Source organism: Coregonus lavaretus, assembly GCF_964263955.1.
Source record: "Coregonus lavaretus genome assembly, chromosome: 37".
Taxonomy (NCBI): domain Eukaryota; kingdom Metazoa; phylum Chordata; class Actinopteri; order Salmoniformes; family Salmonidae; genus Coregonus; species Coregonus lavaretus.
The window spans coordinates 15,198,100-15,216,390 of NC_140024.1; the positions used below are offsets into that span (position 1 = coordinate 15,198,100).

An 18,291-nucleotide genomic window follows, 5' to 3' on the forward strand; every position below is an offset into this window, starting at 1 on the left:
ATCCAAGTACCTTGAATCAAACAGGCACCAGGCATCTTCCCTCCTTCCATTCCCCCTGCCTCTCCCCACTGTACCCTATCTCCCCCTCCTTTCCATTATGCCTCTACACAGCACCCCTTTTTCTCCATCTCTCTGTACCTGTGGTCTGCTGGGGCGGAGGTGTTGGTTTTGTCGGTGTGGTCTAGGTCTGCTGCGGGTGTAGTGCCTCAGCGCCGGCCCGCCCAATGGAAGCTCCATAAGGGGAGACACGGCACTCTGTTGCCGTGGTGCTCTGTTGCCGTGGCTCTGTTGCTGAGGCACCGTTGCTAAGAGCACCAGCAGCAGTATCCACTGCCTCCAACAAGGTAGGAGGGGCCAAGCTGGCTAGACTGACAGATCTGACAACAAGGGGCCTCGCCTTTCTCCTCCCCCCCTCCCTCTGAGAGAAAGCGAGCGTGAGAAAGACAGAGAGAATGGAGAATATAGAGCTTGTGTTAGAGGGAGAGCAGTGCAGGTGCACAATGCAGTCTAGTATATATTCATTTATAATATAAATTAAGGTTCATCATGGAACTGACCAAAATGCAGGAAGGGAACAAAATGTGCTAAAATTACAAATAAATAATTGATTTTACATGGATGGGTTAGAAAATGCAGGGGATGACTGGTGATCTAGGCAATTGGTTTCTGGTGTGTCTCTCCATGAAGTGATTACAATATCAAGCAAGGGAAAACCAGGGAGGGGACTAAAATTGTGTTTTAATGAAGCACTCAATATCAGAGGAAACTTCAAGGAACAACCATTATAGTCTAGTTCCTCTACTACTCTGAACAGGTTTCTAAAAAGAGACTTGTGGGCATAAGCCTTTCAGGTGTCAGAAGAATGTAGCAGATAATACTCTAGTCTAAACATGATGAAACATCCTAAAGTGTCTATATATCAGTACTACATGCCATGCTAAATAAGCCTAATCAAGGCTGAAACTGAAGCAATTTGACTCATGACACCCCAGTAGGTTGATCTTTTAATTTTTAATTGACTGTACAGTCAAACATTCTCTCACCCCTCCAATCATATAATTGCCATTCAAGCCCCCTAGCATTTCATTTCCATGGTACAAAAGAAAAAAGCATCAAACCAAAAAACAAATCAATTCTAAAAGCTTTAACATGAGCAAGGTATTGTGTTTCATTTGAAAACAGCATAACATTTTGTAAAAGCAGAATATTTCAGGTCATCCCTAAACTTTGATCCCCTAACAGGGTGAAAGCACATCATTGTTTTTAGACAGACAACAGAGCACGAGGAGAGGGCCAACATGAGATCAAATGTGGGCCAAAATATGCTACAGAGAAAGCATTCTCTGAGGGCCTATAGAACATAATTGACAGCAGAATGAGCACATGATTTATGACATAATACATTATCATGATCTAAACCACACCCCCTCTCCTTACATCTTTTCCAGTGACAACAGTCTGCATAATGTTATCTAGATTTTGTATACACACATAATTCAACATGAGGGTGTAAGGTGTTTCGCAGTGGGATGTAGATAGAGATCACAAGAGAGAGAGGAAAATAAGCTCTTAAAAAAATAGAATGGGCTAAAGGTATCTTTAGACATGTCCCAGGCATTATCATCAACATCAGAGAGAGAAAGATCTAAGGTTACGTAACTAGGGTGTATATGTGTGGTATACGTGTATGGTGTATGCGAGGGAAGGTACGTGTGTTGTGTTTGAGAGTGGGTACATGTGAGTGTACAAACGGGACAATTTGTATTGCTGGATGCAGACAGAGGCTCCGTCTTCATCACCGGTCCATCATGCTGAGAATCATCTCAGGAGTGAGGTCACCGTTGGGCGGAGCCTCTGTGACCGACAGTGCCACTTCCTGCACCACCTCCTCCCCCTGGAATGACTCTTCTACCTGATTGGAAGGCTCTCCTTCAGCATGCTCGACCTCTACTGCCGGCTCCTCATCCACGACAGCTTCTTCCTCCTGGCTCGCCTGCTCAGCTTTCATCTCTTTCTTCACAATGATGTCATCCACCTCGCCTGTGGTCTCATCCTCCACACGGATGATTGCCGCCGCTGAGGGAAGAAGAAAACACATCTGTTCAGCTGTTTTGGGACTTTTGAGTCCTTTGGGATACTGATCAGTTATCTGTACCTGATTAAATACAGCGGGGAAAAAAGGTATTTAGTCAGCTACCAATTGTGCAAGTTCTCCCACTTAAAAAGATGAGAGAGGCCTGTAATTTTTATCATAGGTACACGTCAACTATGACAGACAAAATGAGAAAAGAAAATCCAGAAAATCACATTGTAGGATTTTTAATGAATTTATTTGCAAATTATGGTGGAAAATAAGTATTTGGTCAATAACAAAAGTTTCTCAATACTTTGTTATATACCCTTTGTTGGCAATGACACAGGTCAAACGTTTTCTGTAAGTCTTCACAAGGTTTTCACACACTGTTGTTGGTATTTTGGCCCATTCCTCCATGCAGATCTCCTCTAGAGCAGTGATGTTTTGGGGCTGTCGCTGGGCAACACAGACTTTCAACTCCCTCCAAAGATTTTCTATGGGGTTGAGATCTGGAGACTGGCTAGGCCACTCCAGGACCTTGAAATGCTTCTTACGAAGCCACTCCTTCGTTGCCCGGGCGGTGTGTTTGGGATCATTGTCATGCTGAAAGACCCAGCCACGTTTCATCTTCAATGCCTTTGCTGATGGAAGGAGGTTTTCACTCAAAATCTCACGATACATGGCCCCATTCATTCTTTCCTTTACACGGATCAGTCGTCCTGGTCCCTTTGCAGAAAAACAGCCACAAAGCATGATGTTTCCACCCCCATGCTTCACAGTAGGTATGGTGTTCTTTGGATGCAACTCAGCATTCTTTGTCCTCCAAACACGACGAGGTGAGTTTTTACCAAAAAGTTCTATTTTGGTTTCATCTGACATTCTCCCAATCCTCTTCTGGATCATCCAAATGCACTCTAGCAAACTTCAGACGGGCCTGGACATGTACTGGCTTAAGCAGGGGGACACGTCTGGCACTGCAGGATTTGAATCCCTGGCGGCGTAGTGTGTTACTGATGGTAGGCTTTGTTACTTTGGTCCCAGCTCTCTGCAGGTCATTCACTAGGTCCCCCCGTGTGGTTCTGGGATTTTTGCTCACCGTACTTGTGATCATTTTGACCCCACGGGGTGAGATCTTGCGTGGAGCCCCAGATCGAGGGAGATTATCAGTGGTCTTGTATGTCTTCCATTTCCTAATAATTGCTCCCACAGTTGATTTCTTCAAACCAAGCTGCTTACCTATTGCAGATTCAGTCTTCCCAGCCTGGTGCAGATCTACAATTTTGTTTCTGGTGTCCTTTGACAGCTCTTTGGTCTTGGCCATAGTGGAGTTTGGAGTGTGACTGTTTGAGGTTGTGGACAGGTGTCTTTTATACTGATAACAAGTTCAAACAGGTGCCATTAATACAGGTAAGGAGTGGAGGACAGAGGAGCCTCTTAAAGAAGTTGTTACAGGTCTGTGAGAGCCAGAAATCTTGCTTGTTTGTAGGTGACCAAATACTTATTTTCCACCATAATCTGCAAATAAATTCATTTAAATCCTACAATGTGATTTTCTGGAATATTTTTTCTCAATTTGTCTGTCATAGTTGACGTGTACCTATGATGAAAATTACAGGGAGTGGGAGAACTTGCACAATTGGTGGCTGACTAAATACTTTCCCCCCCCCCCACTGTATGCCAAAGTATTCACTCTATTGCATGTCTGCATGAAAAGTGATTCCTTCAAGAAATTAAGTAGGGAGGGTGGTATTTTTTAAGTATTCCAACAGGGTACCAGTGAGTGTGACTCACTTGGGGCAGGTTTGGGCTTGGGAGGTCTTCCACGTTTCCTCTTGGCTGGCGGGCCCACAGGGGCAGGGACAGGGTCAACAGGTGGTGCCTGCTCCACCTCAATCTCAGCTAGCAGCTCCTCCTCATCCTCATCCTCCTCAATGTCATCCAGCTCAGGCTCTGTGGAAGAGAAGAAAGTCCTGATTTTAACGCTGTACCCTTAAGATACACAGTACACAATATTATTATTGCATTGTATAAGAACAAGAAAGTGAAATGTGACTTGGTCGTACCGGTGTCGTCGTCATCGTCATCCCGTCTGGAGCGCATCTTCCTTTTCCTGCCGCGGCGGCCTTTCTTGGGCGGGGTTCCGTTCTCGTTGCCGGTGTTCTCTCCGTTACAGTTCTCCGCGTGACGCAGCATGGTGTTCTGAGGAGCAAACGGTCATATACAGTGCCTTCAGAAAATAGTGAGATACCCAATGGGCTGGACGATTCTCTTCATCACTCATCTTTAGAAAATGTATACTAAAAACATAGAAATCAGTCATTAACATAACGGAAAACAATGCAGGTACTAGGGATGGGGGTGTGAGCATGTGGGCAGATGAGATGTAGTATTTTGTGTGCGTCTAAGTTGTTGTTCGTATGTGTATGTTTAACTGGTTTCAAAATAATAATGAAACACACAATACCCCATAATGACAATGTGAAAACATGTTTAGAAATGTTTGCACATTTACTGAAGATAAAATACAGAAATCTCATTTACATAAGTATTCACACCCCTTTGCTATGACATTCCAAATTGAGCTCAGGTGCATCCAATTTTCTTTTGATCACATTTGAGATGTCACAACAACTTGGAGCCCACCTGTGACAAATTAAATTGTTTGGACATGATTTAGAAAGAAACACCAGTCTATATATGGCCCCACAGTTAACTGTGCATTTCAGAGCAGAAACTATACCATGAAGTCCAAGGAACTGTCCGTAGCTCTCCGAGATAGAATTGTGATGAGACATCTGGGGAAGGGTATAAAACAATTTCTAGAGTGTTCAAAGTTTCAAAAGAGCACAGTGGTCTCCATCATTGTGAAATGGAAAAAATATGGAACTACCCAGAATCCGCCTAGAGCTGGCGGTCCAACCAAACTGAGCAACCATGCAAGAAGGACCTTGGTCAGGGGGGGATGACCAAGAACCCAATGACCACTCTGACAGAACTACAGAGTTCCTTGGCTGAGATGGGAGAACCTGCCAGAAGGACAACCGTATGTACAGCATTTCACCAATCTGGGTTTTTTGGGAGAATGGGCAGACAGAAGCCAGCACGCTTGGAGTTTGCAAAAAGGCATGTGAAAGACAGATAAGGCAAAAGATGATGTGGTCTGATGAGAAAAATGGAACTATTTGGCCTGAATGCAAAGCGCTATGTTTGAAGAAAACCAGGCACAGCTCATCACCCGTCCAACACCATCCTTACCGTGAAGCATGGTGGTGGCAGCATCATGCTATGGGGATGTTTTTCAGTGGCAGGGCCTGGAAGACTGGTAAGGATAAGAGGGAACAATGAATGGAGGCAAATACAGGCAAATTCATGATGAGAACCTGCTTCAGGGTGAAAATGACCTTAGACTGGGGTGAAGATTTACGTTCCAACCGAAAAATGACCCCAAGCATACAGCCAAAGGAACCCTGGAATGGCTTCAGAACAAGAAAGTGAGAGTCCTTGAGTGGCCCAGCGAAAACCTAGACTTGAATCACATTGAAGATCGGTGGAAAGACTTGAAGATTGCTGTTCACCGCCGCTCCCCATCTAACTTGTAGAGCGACTGCCTTTAAAAATCAACTATTCCCTTTGAAAACGACCTATGTGGCATCGATGAGTCAGAAACTAGTGTCAAAATTATCAACTAAGTGTAAATATGACAATTTGGGACATAAAGTCAGTCTAAAACAGAGTTTGAAACATCCATGCACCACACAGATAAATTAAAATTGGGGTTTGATTTGACAATGTCCATTTGCCCACTAACATGGGATGAACAGCTGCGGTGATTGCTCTCTATCCAATAGCATAGACAGTGCGACAGACCTGCTCAGCAGCTCCGACTGTTCACATAAGACAACACGTCGCACATTTTTTTTTAAACTTGAGAAATACTGCACCAAAATTGTGCAACTAAAACATCCTCGGCAAAAACGTAACCATTTTTTACAGATTTATTGAGTTCTTAGATTAATTCAGTGACTCGTGGGGGACAAACATCAACCAAATGCGGAATCGGTCAGGAAACATCTCCAAGACTGAAATCTCATTTTTAATGAGCAACAGAAAGACACACATGCCAATCGGCGTGTTCAGTGGCTCTTTAACAAAGGTTAAAGAAATGGGAGAAAATCCCCAAATCCAGAAGCTGATACAGACATACCCAAGACGACTCATGAAGCTGTAGTCGCCACATAATGTTTCTGCCACGCCACATGTTTCTGCCACCGTCTCTTATGACCGGAAAGAGCTTCTGGATATCAGGACAGCGATTACTCAACTCATACTGGACGAAGATTTTTTCTTTAACGAGTCGGACGCGAAGGATTTACTTCAAACAACCAACAACGCCCAAATCCCCGTCATTCGCATGAAGAAGAGATGGGGATATCGGGGACGTAGGTCGGGGTGCCTTGTAAGGATCCGACGGTGAGTGGGTAATCTGCCTCTACCATCAGTCCTATTAGCCAACGTACAATCATTGGATATTAAAATGGATGAGCTCCAATCAAGAACATCCTACCAGCGGGGCATTAAAAACTGTAATATCTTATGTTTCACAGAGTCGTGGCTGAACGACGACATGGATAAAATACAGCTGGCGGGGTTTTCGGTGCATCGGCAAGATAGAACAGCTGCCTCCGGTAAGACAAAGGGTGGCAGTCTGTGTATATTTGTAAATAACAGCTGGTGCACGAAATCGTGAGGTTTTGCTCACCTGAGGTAGAGTATCTCATGATAAGCTGTAGACCACATTATTTACCAAGAGAGTCTATATTTTTCGTAGCTGTCTATTTACCACTACAAACCCATGCTGGCACTAAGACTGCACTCAACAAGCTGTATAAGGCCATAAGCACACAAGAAAATGCTCATCCAGAGGCGGCACTCCTAGTGGCTGGGGACTTTAATGCAGGGAAATTTACATCCGTTTTACCTAATTGCTACCAGCATGTTAAATGTGCAACCAGATAAAAGATAGAAACAAACTATTTTTGTTTTTGAAAAAATCTCTAGACCACCTTTACTCCACACACAGAGAAGCGTTCAAAGCTCTCCCTCGCCCTCCATTTGGCAAATCTGACCATAATTATATCCGCAAAAACTAAAGCAGGAAGTACCAGTGACTCGCTCAATACAGAAGTGGTCAGATGACGCAGATGCTAAGCTACAGGACTGTTTTGCTAGCACAGACTGGAATATGTTCCAGGATTCTTCCGATGGCATTGAGGAGTACACCACATCAGTCACTGGCTTCATCAATAAGTGCATTGATGACGTCGTCCCCACAGTGACTGTACGTACATACCCAAACCAGAAGTCATGGATTACAGGCAACATCGCACTGAGTTAAAGGGTAGACCTGTCGCTTTCAAGGAGCGGGACTCTAACCCGGACGCTTATAAGAAATCCCGCTGTGCCCTCCGACGAACCATCAAACAGGCAAAGCGTCAATACAGGACTAAGATTGAATCGTACTACACCGGCTCCGACGCTCGTCGGATGTGGCAGGGCTTGCAAACTATTACGGACTACAAAGGGAAGCCCAGCCGCGAGCTACCCAGTGACACGAGCCTACCAGACGAGCTAAATTACTTCTATGCTCGCTTCGAGGCAAGCAACACTGAAGCATGCATGAGAGCATCAGCTGTTCCGGACAACTGTGATCACGCTCTCCGTAGCCGATGTGAGTAAGACCTTTAAAACAGGTCAGCATTCACAAGGCCGCAGGGCTAGACGGATTACCAGGACGTGTACTCCGAGCATGCGCTGACCAACTGGCAAGTGTCTTCACTGACTTTTTCAACCTGTCCCTGACTGAGTGTGTAATACCAACATGTTTCAGGCAGACCACCATAGTCCCTGCGCACACTAAGGTAACCTGCCTAAATGACTACCGACCCGTAGCACTCACGTCTGTAGCCATGAAGGGCTTTGAAAGGCTGGTCATGGCTCACATCAACACCATTATCCCAGAAACCCTAGACCCACTCCAATATGCATACCGCCCCAACAGATGATGCAATCTCTATTGCACTCCACACTGCCCTTTCCCACCTGGACAAAAGGAACACCTACGGGAGAATGCTATTCATTGACTACAGCTCAGCGTTCAACACCATAGTGCCCTCAAAGCTCATGACTAAGCTAAGGACCCTGGGACTAAACACATCCCTCTGCAACTGGATCCTGGACTTCCTGACAGGCCGCCCCCAGGTGGTAAGGGTAGGTAACACATCTGCCACGCTAATCCTCAACACGGGGGCCCCTCAGGGGTGCGTGCTCAGTCCCCACCTGTACTCCCTGTTCACCCACGACTGCATGGCAAAGCACGACTCCAACACCATCATTAAGTTTGCCAACGACACAACAGTGGTAGGCCTGATCACCGACAACGATGAGACAGCCTGTAGGGAGGAGGTCAGAGACCTGGCCGTGTGGTGCCAGGATAACAACCTCTCCCTCAACGTGACCAAGACAAAGGAGATGATTGTGGACTACAGGAAAAGGAGAACCGAGCACGCCCCCATTCTCATCGACGGGGCTGTAGTACGGCAGGTTGAGAGCTTCAAGTTCCTTGGCGTCCACATCACCAAAAACCTATCATGGTCCAAACACAGCAAGACAGTCGTGAAGAGGGCACGACAAAGCTTATTTACCCTCAGGAGACTGAAAAGATTTGGCATGGGTCCTCAGATCCTCAAAAAGTTATACAGCTGCACCATCGAGAGCTTTGAAAGTTTCTTCAAGTGCAGTCGCCAAAACCATCAAGCGCTATGATGAAACTGGCTCTCATGAGGACCGCCACAGAAGGTACCTCTGCTGCAGTTACCAGCCCCAGAAATTGCAGCCCAAATAAACGCTTCTGAGTTCAAGTAACAGACACATCTCAACTACAACTGTTCAGAGGAGACTGCGTGAATCAGGCCTTCATGGTCGAATTGCTGCAAAGAAACCACTACTAATGGACACCAATAAGAAGAGGAGACTTGCTTTGGCCAAGAAACACGAGCAATAGACATTAGACCGGTGGAAATGTGTCCTTTGGTCTAGAGTCCAAAGTGGACATTTTTGGTTCCAACCGCTGTGTCTTTGTGAGACGCTGTGTGGGTGAATGGGTGATCTCCGCATGTGTATTTCCCAACGTAATGCATGGAGGAGGTGTTATGGTGTGGAGGTGCTTTGCTGGTGACATTGTCTGTGATTTATTTAGAATTCAAGGCACACTTAACCAGCATGGCTACCACAGCATTCCGCAGCTACCATCCCATCTGGTTTGGGCTTAGTTGGACTATCATTTGTTTTTCAACAGGACAATGACCCAACACACCTCCAGGCTGTGTAAGGGCTATTTTACCAAGAAGGAGAGTGATGGAGTGCTGCATCAGATGACCTGGCTCCACAATCCCCCGACCTCAACCAAATTCAGATGGTTTGGGATGAGTTGGACCACAGAGTGAAGGAAAAGCAGCCAACAAGTGCTCAGCATATGTGGGAACTCCTTCAAGACTGTTGGAAAAGCATTCCAGGTGAAGCTGGTTGAGAGAATGCCAAGAGTGTGCAAAGCTGTCATCAAGGCAAAGGGTGGCTATTTGAAGAATCTCAAACATAAAATATATTTTGATTTGTTTAACACTTTTTTGGTTACTACATGATTCTATACAGTGGGGGAAAAAAGTATTTAGTCAGCTACCAATTGTGCAAGTTCTCCCACTTAAAAAAATGAGAGAGGCCTGTAATTTTCATCATAGGTACACGTCAACTATGACAGACAAAATGAGGAAAAAAATCCAGAAAATCACATTGTAGGATTTTTAATGAATTTATTTGCAAATTATGGTGGAAAATAAGTATTTGGTCAATAACAAAAGTTTCTCAATACTTTGTTATATACCCTTTGTTGGCAATGACACAGGTCAAACGTTTTCTGTAAGTCTTCACAAGGTTTTCACACACTGTTGCTGGTATTTTGGCCCATTCCTCCATGCAGATCTCCTCTAGAGCAGTGATGTTTTGGGGCTGTCGCTGGGCAACACAGACTTTCAACACCCTCCAAAGATTTTCTATGGGGTTGAGATCTGGAGACTGGCTAGGCCACTCCAGGACCTTGAAATGCTTCTTACGAAGCCACTCCTTCGTTGCCCGGGCGGTGTGTTTGGGATCATTGTCATGCTGAAAGACCCAGCCACGTTTCATCTTCAATGCCTTTGCTGATGGAAGGAGGTTTTCACTCAAAATCTCACGATACATGGCCCCATTCATTCTTTCCTTTACACGGATCAGTCGTCCTGGTCCCTTTGCAGAAAAACAGCCCCAAAGCATGATGTTTCCACCCCCATGCTTCACAGTAGGTATGGTGTTCTTTGGATGCAACTCAGCATTCTTTGTCCTCCAAACACGACGAGTTGAGTTTTTACCAAAAAGTTATATTTTGGTTTCATCTGACCATATGACATTCTCCCAATTCTCTTCTGGATCATCCAAATGCACTCTAGCATACTTCAGTCGGGCCTGGACATGTACTGGCTTAAGCAGGGGGACACGTCTGGCACTGCAGGATTTGAGTCCCTGGCGGCGTAGTGTGTTACTGATGGTAGGCTTTGTTACTTTGGTCCCAGCTCTCTGCAGGTCATTCACTAGGTCCCCCCGTGTGGTTCTGGGATTTTTGCTCACCGTTCTTGTGATCATTTTGACCCCACGGGGTGAGATCTTGCGTGGAGCCCCAGATCGAGGGAGATTATCAGTGGTCTTGTATGTCTTCCATTTCCTAATATTTGCTCCCACAGTTGATTTCTTCAAACCAAGCTGCTTACCTATTGCAGATTCAGTCTTCCCAGCCTGGTGCAGGTCTACAATTTTGTTTCTGGTGTCCTTTGACAGCTCTTTGGTCTTTTCCATAGTGGAGTTTGGAGTGTGACTGTTTGAGGTTGTGGACAGGTGTCTTTTATACTGATAACAAGTTCAAACAGGTGCCATTAATACAGGTAACGAGTGGAGGACAGAGGAGCCTCTTAAAGAAGAAGTTACAGGTCTGTGAGAGCCAGAAATCTTGCTTGTTGTAGGTGACCAAATACTTATTTTCCACCATAATTTGCAAATACATTCATAAAAAATCCTACAATGTGATTTTCTTTAGGAAAAAAATCTCAATTTGTCTGTCATAGTTGACGTGTACCTATGATAAAAATTACAGGCCTCTCTCATTTTTTTAAGTGGGAGAACTTGCACAATTGGTAGCTGACTAAATACTTTTTTCCCCCACTGTATGTGTTATTTAATAGTTTTGATGCCTTCACTATTATTCTACAATGTAGAAAACAGTAAAAATAAAGAAAAACCCTTGAATTAGTAGGTGTTCTAAACCTTTTGACCGGTAGTATACATTTTACCTCAATTACGTCGACTAATCTGTGCCCCCGCACATTGACTGTACCGGTACCCCCTGTATATAGCCTCACTACTGTTATTTTACTGCTGCTCTTTAATTTGTTTGTTATATAGTTTAAAAAAAACATATCTATATATTTTTTACTCAACACTTATTTTTCTTAAAACTGCATTGTTGGTTAAGTAAGCATTTCACTGTAAGGTCTACACCTGTTGTATTCGGCGCATGTGAGAAATAACATTTGATTTGATTCTACAAAGTATTGACTCAGGGGTGTAAATACTTACGTAAATTAGATATCAGTATTTCATTTTCAATACATTTGGAAAGATTTCTGAAAACATGTTTTCACTGTCATTATGGGGTATTGTGTGTGGATGGGTGAGAAAAAATATATATATTTTGAATTCAGGCTGTAAAACAAAATGTGGAATAAGTCAAGGGGTATGAATACTTTCTGAAGGCACTGTAAGACCACAACATACTCATACTGTGGAGCAAACTAGGCTTCAATCCTCCAACCTGGTGAGAGGGTGTGTGTTTTTGAGTGTCCCGTATCCTGCCCGGGAGGATATGTGTTTGGATGTGAATGAGTCCTTTAGCCTGCATTGTGGATGTGTGTTGTCCCCTTACCCTGCGAGTGAAGGTCTTGGCACACTTGCTGCAGACGAAGGCAGTGGGGATGAAGTTGGGGTCATGGTAGCGTTTGAAGTGCATGTCCAGCAGCTGCTTCTGCCGGAAAGTTTTCGCACATTGGCTGCAGGCGTACGGCTTCTCCCCCGTGTGTGTGCGTCTGTGCATGATCATGTGACGCTCCTAGGGGTGAGAGGTTAAACATAGGACAGTCAGTGAACACACCCGGAGGTCTAGAACAGTCTCCGGCTGAATTCCAAACAGATCCATGGGATGCATCTCAATAGTTTAGTGGCCTCTTCTCCTCATCTCTGAGATTGATGATGGCAAATATATGATGGACATCCAACGTTTCAAATGAGTGAAGACAGGAAACAATGAGAGAATGTCTCGTTCACTTACCTGTCTGCAGCAATAGTCACACTGGTCGCACTTGAAGCGCTTCTCATTCTTGTGGGACTTCTGGTGCTGGATGAGTGCGTAACGCTCGTGGAACACAGCATCACAGTAACGACACTTCCTGCCCATCTCCATGAATGAGTGCTGCTTCCGCAAGTGCACACCTGAGAGTGAGAAAGGAAGGGCCAATCCAAATGTAAGGAACACAGACGGATCCACTCAAGTTACAAGACCGTATTTCAGCAGAGAAGATATGACTGTGCACAAGCGAGTCGCTTACCCAGGTCGCTCTTGCGGGCGATGACAGTGTCACAGTGGGGGCAGTGGAACTTGGCCACATTCTCTGTGTGCTTCTGCAGGATGTGCATCTTCATGGTGCCGCTCTGTGTGAAACGAGCATGGCAGATGTAGCACTCATACGGCTTCTCACCTGCCAGAGAGAGGGACGGGTTATTAGGTTGTATGTGAGGCAGATACACTATATATACACACAAAAGTATGTGGACACCCCTTCAAATTAGTGGATTCAGCAATTTAAGCCACACCTGTTGCTGACAGGTGTATAAAAGTGACCACACAGCCATGTAATCTCCATAGACAAACATTGGCAGTAGAATGGCCTTACTGAAGAGCTCAGTGACTTTCAACGTGGCACCGTCATAGGACGCCACCATTCCAACAAGTCAGTTCGTCAAATTTCTGCCCTGCTAGAGCTGCCCTGGTCAACTGTAAGTGCTGTTAGTGTGAAGTGGAAATGTCTAGGAGCAGCATCGGCTCAGCCGCCAAGTGGTAGGCCACACAAGCTCACAGAACTGGACCGCCAAGTGCTGAAGCGCATAGCGTGTAAAAATAATCTGTCCTCAGTTGCAACACTCACTACCGAGTTCCAAACTGCCTCTGGAAGCAACGTCAGCACAAGAACTGTTCATCAGGAGCTTCATGAAATGAGTTTCCATGGCCAAGCAGCCACACACAAGCCTAAGATCACCATGCGCAATGCCAAGCGTCGGCTGGAGTGGTGTAAAGCTCGCCGCCATTGGACTCTGGAGCAGTGGAAACACGTTCTCTGGAGTGAAAAATCACGCTTCACCATCTGGCAGTCCGAAGGACGAATATAGGTTTGGCGGATTCCAGGAGAACGCAAATCCTTCTACCCCACCCCTCCCCCAATAAAAAAAAAAGAAGAAGAAAAAGAAATATAGGGTGGTTGTCCCACTGGCTATCATAAGTTGAATGCACCAATTTGTAAGTCGCTCTGGATAAGAGCGTCTGCTAAATTACTTAAATGTTAAGAACTTGACTGGCCAGCACAGAGCCTTGACCTCAACCCCATTGAACACCTTTGGGATTAATTGTAACGCCGACTGCGAGCCAAGCCCAATCGCCCAACATCAGTGCCCGACCTCACTAATGCTCTTGTGGAAAGCCTTCCCAGAAGAGTGGAGGCTGTAATAGTAGCAAAGGGGGGACCAACTCCATATTAATGGAGTGAGATGTACGACAAGCAGGTGTCCATATACTTTTGGTCATACTTTTAGCATCGATCAACAAAACTAAAATCAGGAATATTTAGGTGTAAGGCTGAGAGATTGGGGTATGTGTTACCTGAGTGTGTCCTCATGTGTCTCTTCAGTTTGTAGGTGTCTCGACTGGCATAGCTGCACAGACTGCACTGGAAGGGCCTCTCGCCTGTATGGGAGCGGATGTGTCTCTTCAGTTTACTCACCTGGGGCAAAGAGAGAGAGAGACAAACAGTTAAACAACATTCCAGAAACATTTCAGTTATACATTGCAAATGAGTTCTTACTAGATAACATGTAAACATAGATCAGACGTGTGTACTTACCTCCACACTAGCGTAGTCACACATGGAGCACTTGAAGGGTTTCTCGAATGTGTGTTTGTAGCGACGATGACGCACCAGCTCTCCACTAGTCACAAATGCCATGTCACAATCTTGGCATTTATGAGGACGAGTGCCTAAGAGAGAGCGGGAAGGGGCAATAGTAAACATAAGTAACCCTCACCCTATCCATTCAATAAGGATAAATACCTTCTTTTTTTTAACAGCCTGTGACTGAGCATGTGAGTCTGTAGATACCTGTGTGTGTGTTGAGGTGGTTCCTCAGCAGTGTGACCGTTCTGAAGGCCCTCCCACACAGGTGGCATTTGTGCGGCCTCTCATCTGTGTGGCTCTTCATGTGGCGGTCCAGGTTAGAGCGCCGGGGGCAGGTGTAGCTACACAGCTCACACTGGAACGTCTTCTTCACACCTAAGGAGAGAGACAAAAGGGGTTATTAAACACATTAAAGGTAGACTCAGCGAAATGACGTTGCCACGGGCAGCACCGCAGATATTGAGATGAGCGAAATGCAAGACGTCGCGCTCACTGTCACACACAGTATCTGCACAGGGTCGCTTCACGCTGGTAAGAGTGTGGTAGCCACGGGACCAAAACAGCAGAGAAGTTGAGCCTTGCGCTTCAACGCTCGTAGTTGTTGCAGAAATTGACCCACTATGCGTTCTACTTTCTGCATCATCGCAGAGTCTACCTTTAACACCCCCAAAAGAGAGAGGTTGCCATACCCCCACATACACACAAAACGTAACCTTTCACACAACTCTGACCTTTCTTTTTTATCTTGGTTGGTTTGGGCGGTTTCATGTTGCCCACAACTTTCTCGGCGTTGACCTCAGAGAGCATCCCCTCCTGCTGCTCCTCCTCAAAGTCATACACAGACACGTCCATGTCCCGCTCCCCCTCCCCGTAACGCAGGCGGCTCTTCTTGCCCTTCTTCCCCTTGCGGATGCCAGCAGTTGGCTGGTAATCTGGGTCTTTGGACCAGGTCTGGTCCTCTACCTGGGGCTCAACTTCCTCCTCCTCCTCCCCATGGGTCATCTGGAGCTCATCCTGGGCTGCCTGCAGTTCTTCCTGTTCAACTGTCTCCACCTCTCCATTCGCCCCCACCTTCACCACCTTCACCAGACAAAAACAATTTGCCAGGAAGGGGTTAGAGTTGTATTATAGTCAGTGCATCTCACCTGAGCCTTCAGGCCAAAGTGTGTATAGAAACATTAATCAGGATATTAAAGTGCTTGTTTAAAGTGTGTGTTTGTAGATGAGTAGCGTCTGACCTGGAAGCCCTCGGGCAGAGGGAGGGTGTGGCAGATCACTGGCTCTGCCTCAGTATTGCCTGCCGAGGCGTCAACGAAGCTGGCCTGGAGCTCTTCCACGGTGGCTGTAGTGACAGGGACCTGCACCAGCTGCAGCTGTCCAAGCCCCAGCGCTGCACTCGTCTGTTCCATGTTCCCCTCCATGTTCACTACCTAAATTCAAGACACAGTCAGGGTCAGTCAGTTCTCTGAATAATTTATGCCTACAAGTTTGGCTTACAAGGGATATTTTCCCAACCTTTCTCAATGTAAACTCACAAATCACACTAACCTGCAGGGTGATGATCTGTCCCTCGTCTCCCCCGGTGACCGTCACCGCGCCGCCCCCTTCGAGGACCTCAGTCTTCATCTGTAGCAGGGCAGGGTCAAGGGTAGAGTCCAGGGTGTCCATCACCATCATTTCAACATTCCCTGTCACCTCTTCGGGTGCCACACCCCCCTCCATCAGGGCAGCCTCTGCAGTCTGGAGCAGCTCTGCTCCTTCTCCACTGTCCTGGAGACCCTCGACCTGAGCGGTCTCAATGGAAACGACTTCATCCTCCATAAAAATGATCTGATAAGACCAGAATAATTAAAAAATAAATAACTTGATACACTATATATACACAAAGGTATGTGGACACCCCTTCAAATTAGTGGATTCGGCTATTTCAGCAACACCCGTTCCTGACAAGTATATAAATTCGAAAATACAGCAATGCAATCTCCATAGACAAACACTGGCAGCAGACGATTCTGTGCTTCCAACTTTGTGGCAACAGTTTGGGGAAGGCCCTTTCCTGTTTCAGCGATACAGAAATGGTTTGTCGAGATCGGTGTGGAAGAACTTGACTGGCCTGCACAGAGTCCTGACCTCAACCCCATCGAACATCTTTGGGATGAATTGGAACACCAACTGCGAGCCAGGCCTAATCGCCCAACATCTGTGTCCGACCTCACTAAGTCCCCGCAGCAATATTCCAACATCTAGTGGAAAGCCTTCCCTGAAGAGTGGAGGCTGTTAAAGCAGCAAAAGGGGGGACCAACTCCATATTAATGCCCATGATTTTGGAATGAGATGTTCATCGAGCGGGTGTCCACATACTTTTGGTCATGTAGTGTATTTTCCTGGGAACCATAGCCATTGACTGGTGTGGGACTGGCAACTTTGTTATTACTAACTTCTCTCTGTTTATTGCTGCTTGAGTGGTGTCATGTTACATGAAATGAGTCCAGTTCAGAAAACAAAGGTGTAGAGTTTCTGCTGACTTTAATGTATGCAAGATAATTGCAATAAGATTATTATTTGATCTTTAATCCTACTTCTCTGATCTACCGACCATTTGACAATGTCCCAATAAAAAAAGAACACTCGCAAAATAAGCAGATCATTTTTATATATAAAAAAACTCACTTGTAAAAGGAACCTGCCCTATTCACCCTCATGTGTCTTGCCCCGGTATAGCGGATGTTTTTGTAACATTACCGTGCAGGTTATAGAGGGAGCTCTCTCTCTCATGACAAGTTTTAAATCGAAAGGCGGCTGTAGGCGGACCAGGCTGGCGCGACGGGACGTGGTGCGGATGATAGAAAACCAACTCTTATCAAGCTTCTGATTAGGAAGAAATCTACTCTCCGTGCTCGCACACTTATTTGGCCTACATTTAGAGATGACTCTACATTCCCTCCTTCCGTGTTTACTCTCGGGAACCTTTGTGAAACGTTACCTAGTTACCGACCTACTTAACTAGAGCCCCATTTTGAGAAGCCGTAAAATAGCTTGAATCCAAAGTATTACACAATTAGTGTTGATATATTAGAACCAACGGATTGTTCTAGAACATTGACTAAAATAACTACCCAGATCAGGGACTAGGTATATGTAGTAAATCTGAAAGACTACAGGAGAGATTTAATGATTCATTATAATTTTTATCAAAGTGTAGCACCATGAGTGATTGGAAACATTTAGTTTACATTGATACGTATACATTGACATTGATACAAAGTTTAAACTCGAAATGTTGAGCTTTCGTTCTAGAACCCGGAGACGCGGGTTCTCTTCTCAAAAGAGGAAACAAAGGGCACGAGAAGATGGACGCCTGGCCTATACAATCCCCTAAACATTAAGGCATTTATAAAGCCACCCGTGCCTTAATACGAACTAATAGCAGTCAAAATACACGAATAAGTTTAACAGAAGCTCTAACTTCTGGGTTATAAATGTTTTTAGTAAATTTTCGATAACGATAGAGGGAGACAAACACCCCCCGCCAGTCGCCTGGACCGCGAGCCCCATCGTGACACCTAGAGGCCGACGACAGCTCCTACAAAAATGCCCCCCTTCATCGGAGAAAGTAACGTTTTACCTGCTCCTCCGTCTTCCTTTTCCCGGTAGATTTGCTAGAGCGCTCAGTGCTTGTTTGGTCTTACTCTGGCGACGGTAGGGAAGCGTGCCCTTACGTCCCAGCGCTATTAATCCTCTCACGCTTTGGCAGAGTTGTTTCTTCACAAAATGGTGGCCTGGAGCGGGCGAGTGTGCATGCGCAGGCAGAGGCCCGACGGGAGAAGTGGGAGGGGGGTACCGCAGCAGTTGTGTGGC

At 45.7% G+C, this 18,291-nt stretch overlaps 1 protein-coding gene across 1 annotated transcript; it reads right to left on the reverse strand.

Moving 5' to 3' along the window:
- Window positions 1–991: 991 nt before the first annotated feature.
- On the reverse strand, window positions 992–18,223 carry LOC311111546 (transcriptional repressor CTCF-like). The gene is made up of 13 exons (XM_084154298.1): window positions 18,059–18,223; window positions 15,982–16,263; window positions 15,672–15,863; window positions 15,165–15,513; window positions 14,638–14,808; window positions 14,383–14,516; window positions 14,142–14,262; window positions 12,817–12,966; window positions 12,540–12,700; window positions 12,138–12,320; window positions 4,138–4,273; window positions 3,866–4,024; window positions 992–2,076 (listed from the first exon to the last, which is right to left on the reverse strand). Exons 2-13 carry the CDS (start codon window positions 16,252–16,254, stop codon window positions 1,796–1,798), a joined length of 2,310 nt encoding a protein of 769 aa, XP_084010424.1. The 5' UTR covers window positions 16,255–16,263; window positions 18,059–18,223; the 3' UTR covers window positions 992–1,795.
- Window positions 18,224–18,291: the final 68 nt, after the last annotated feature.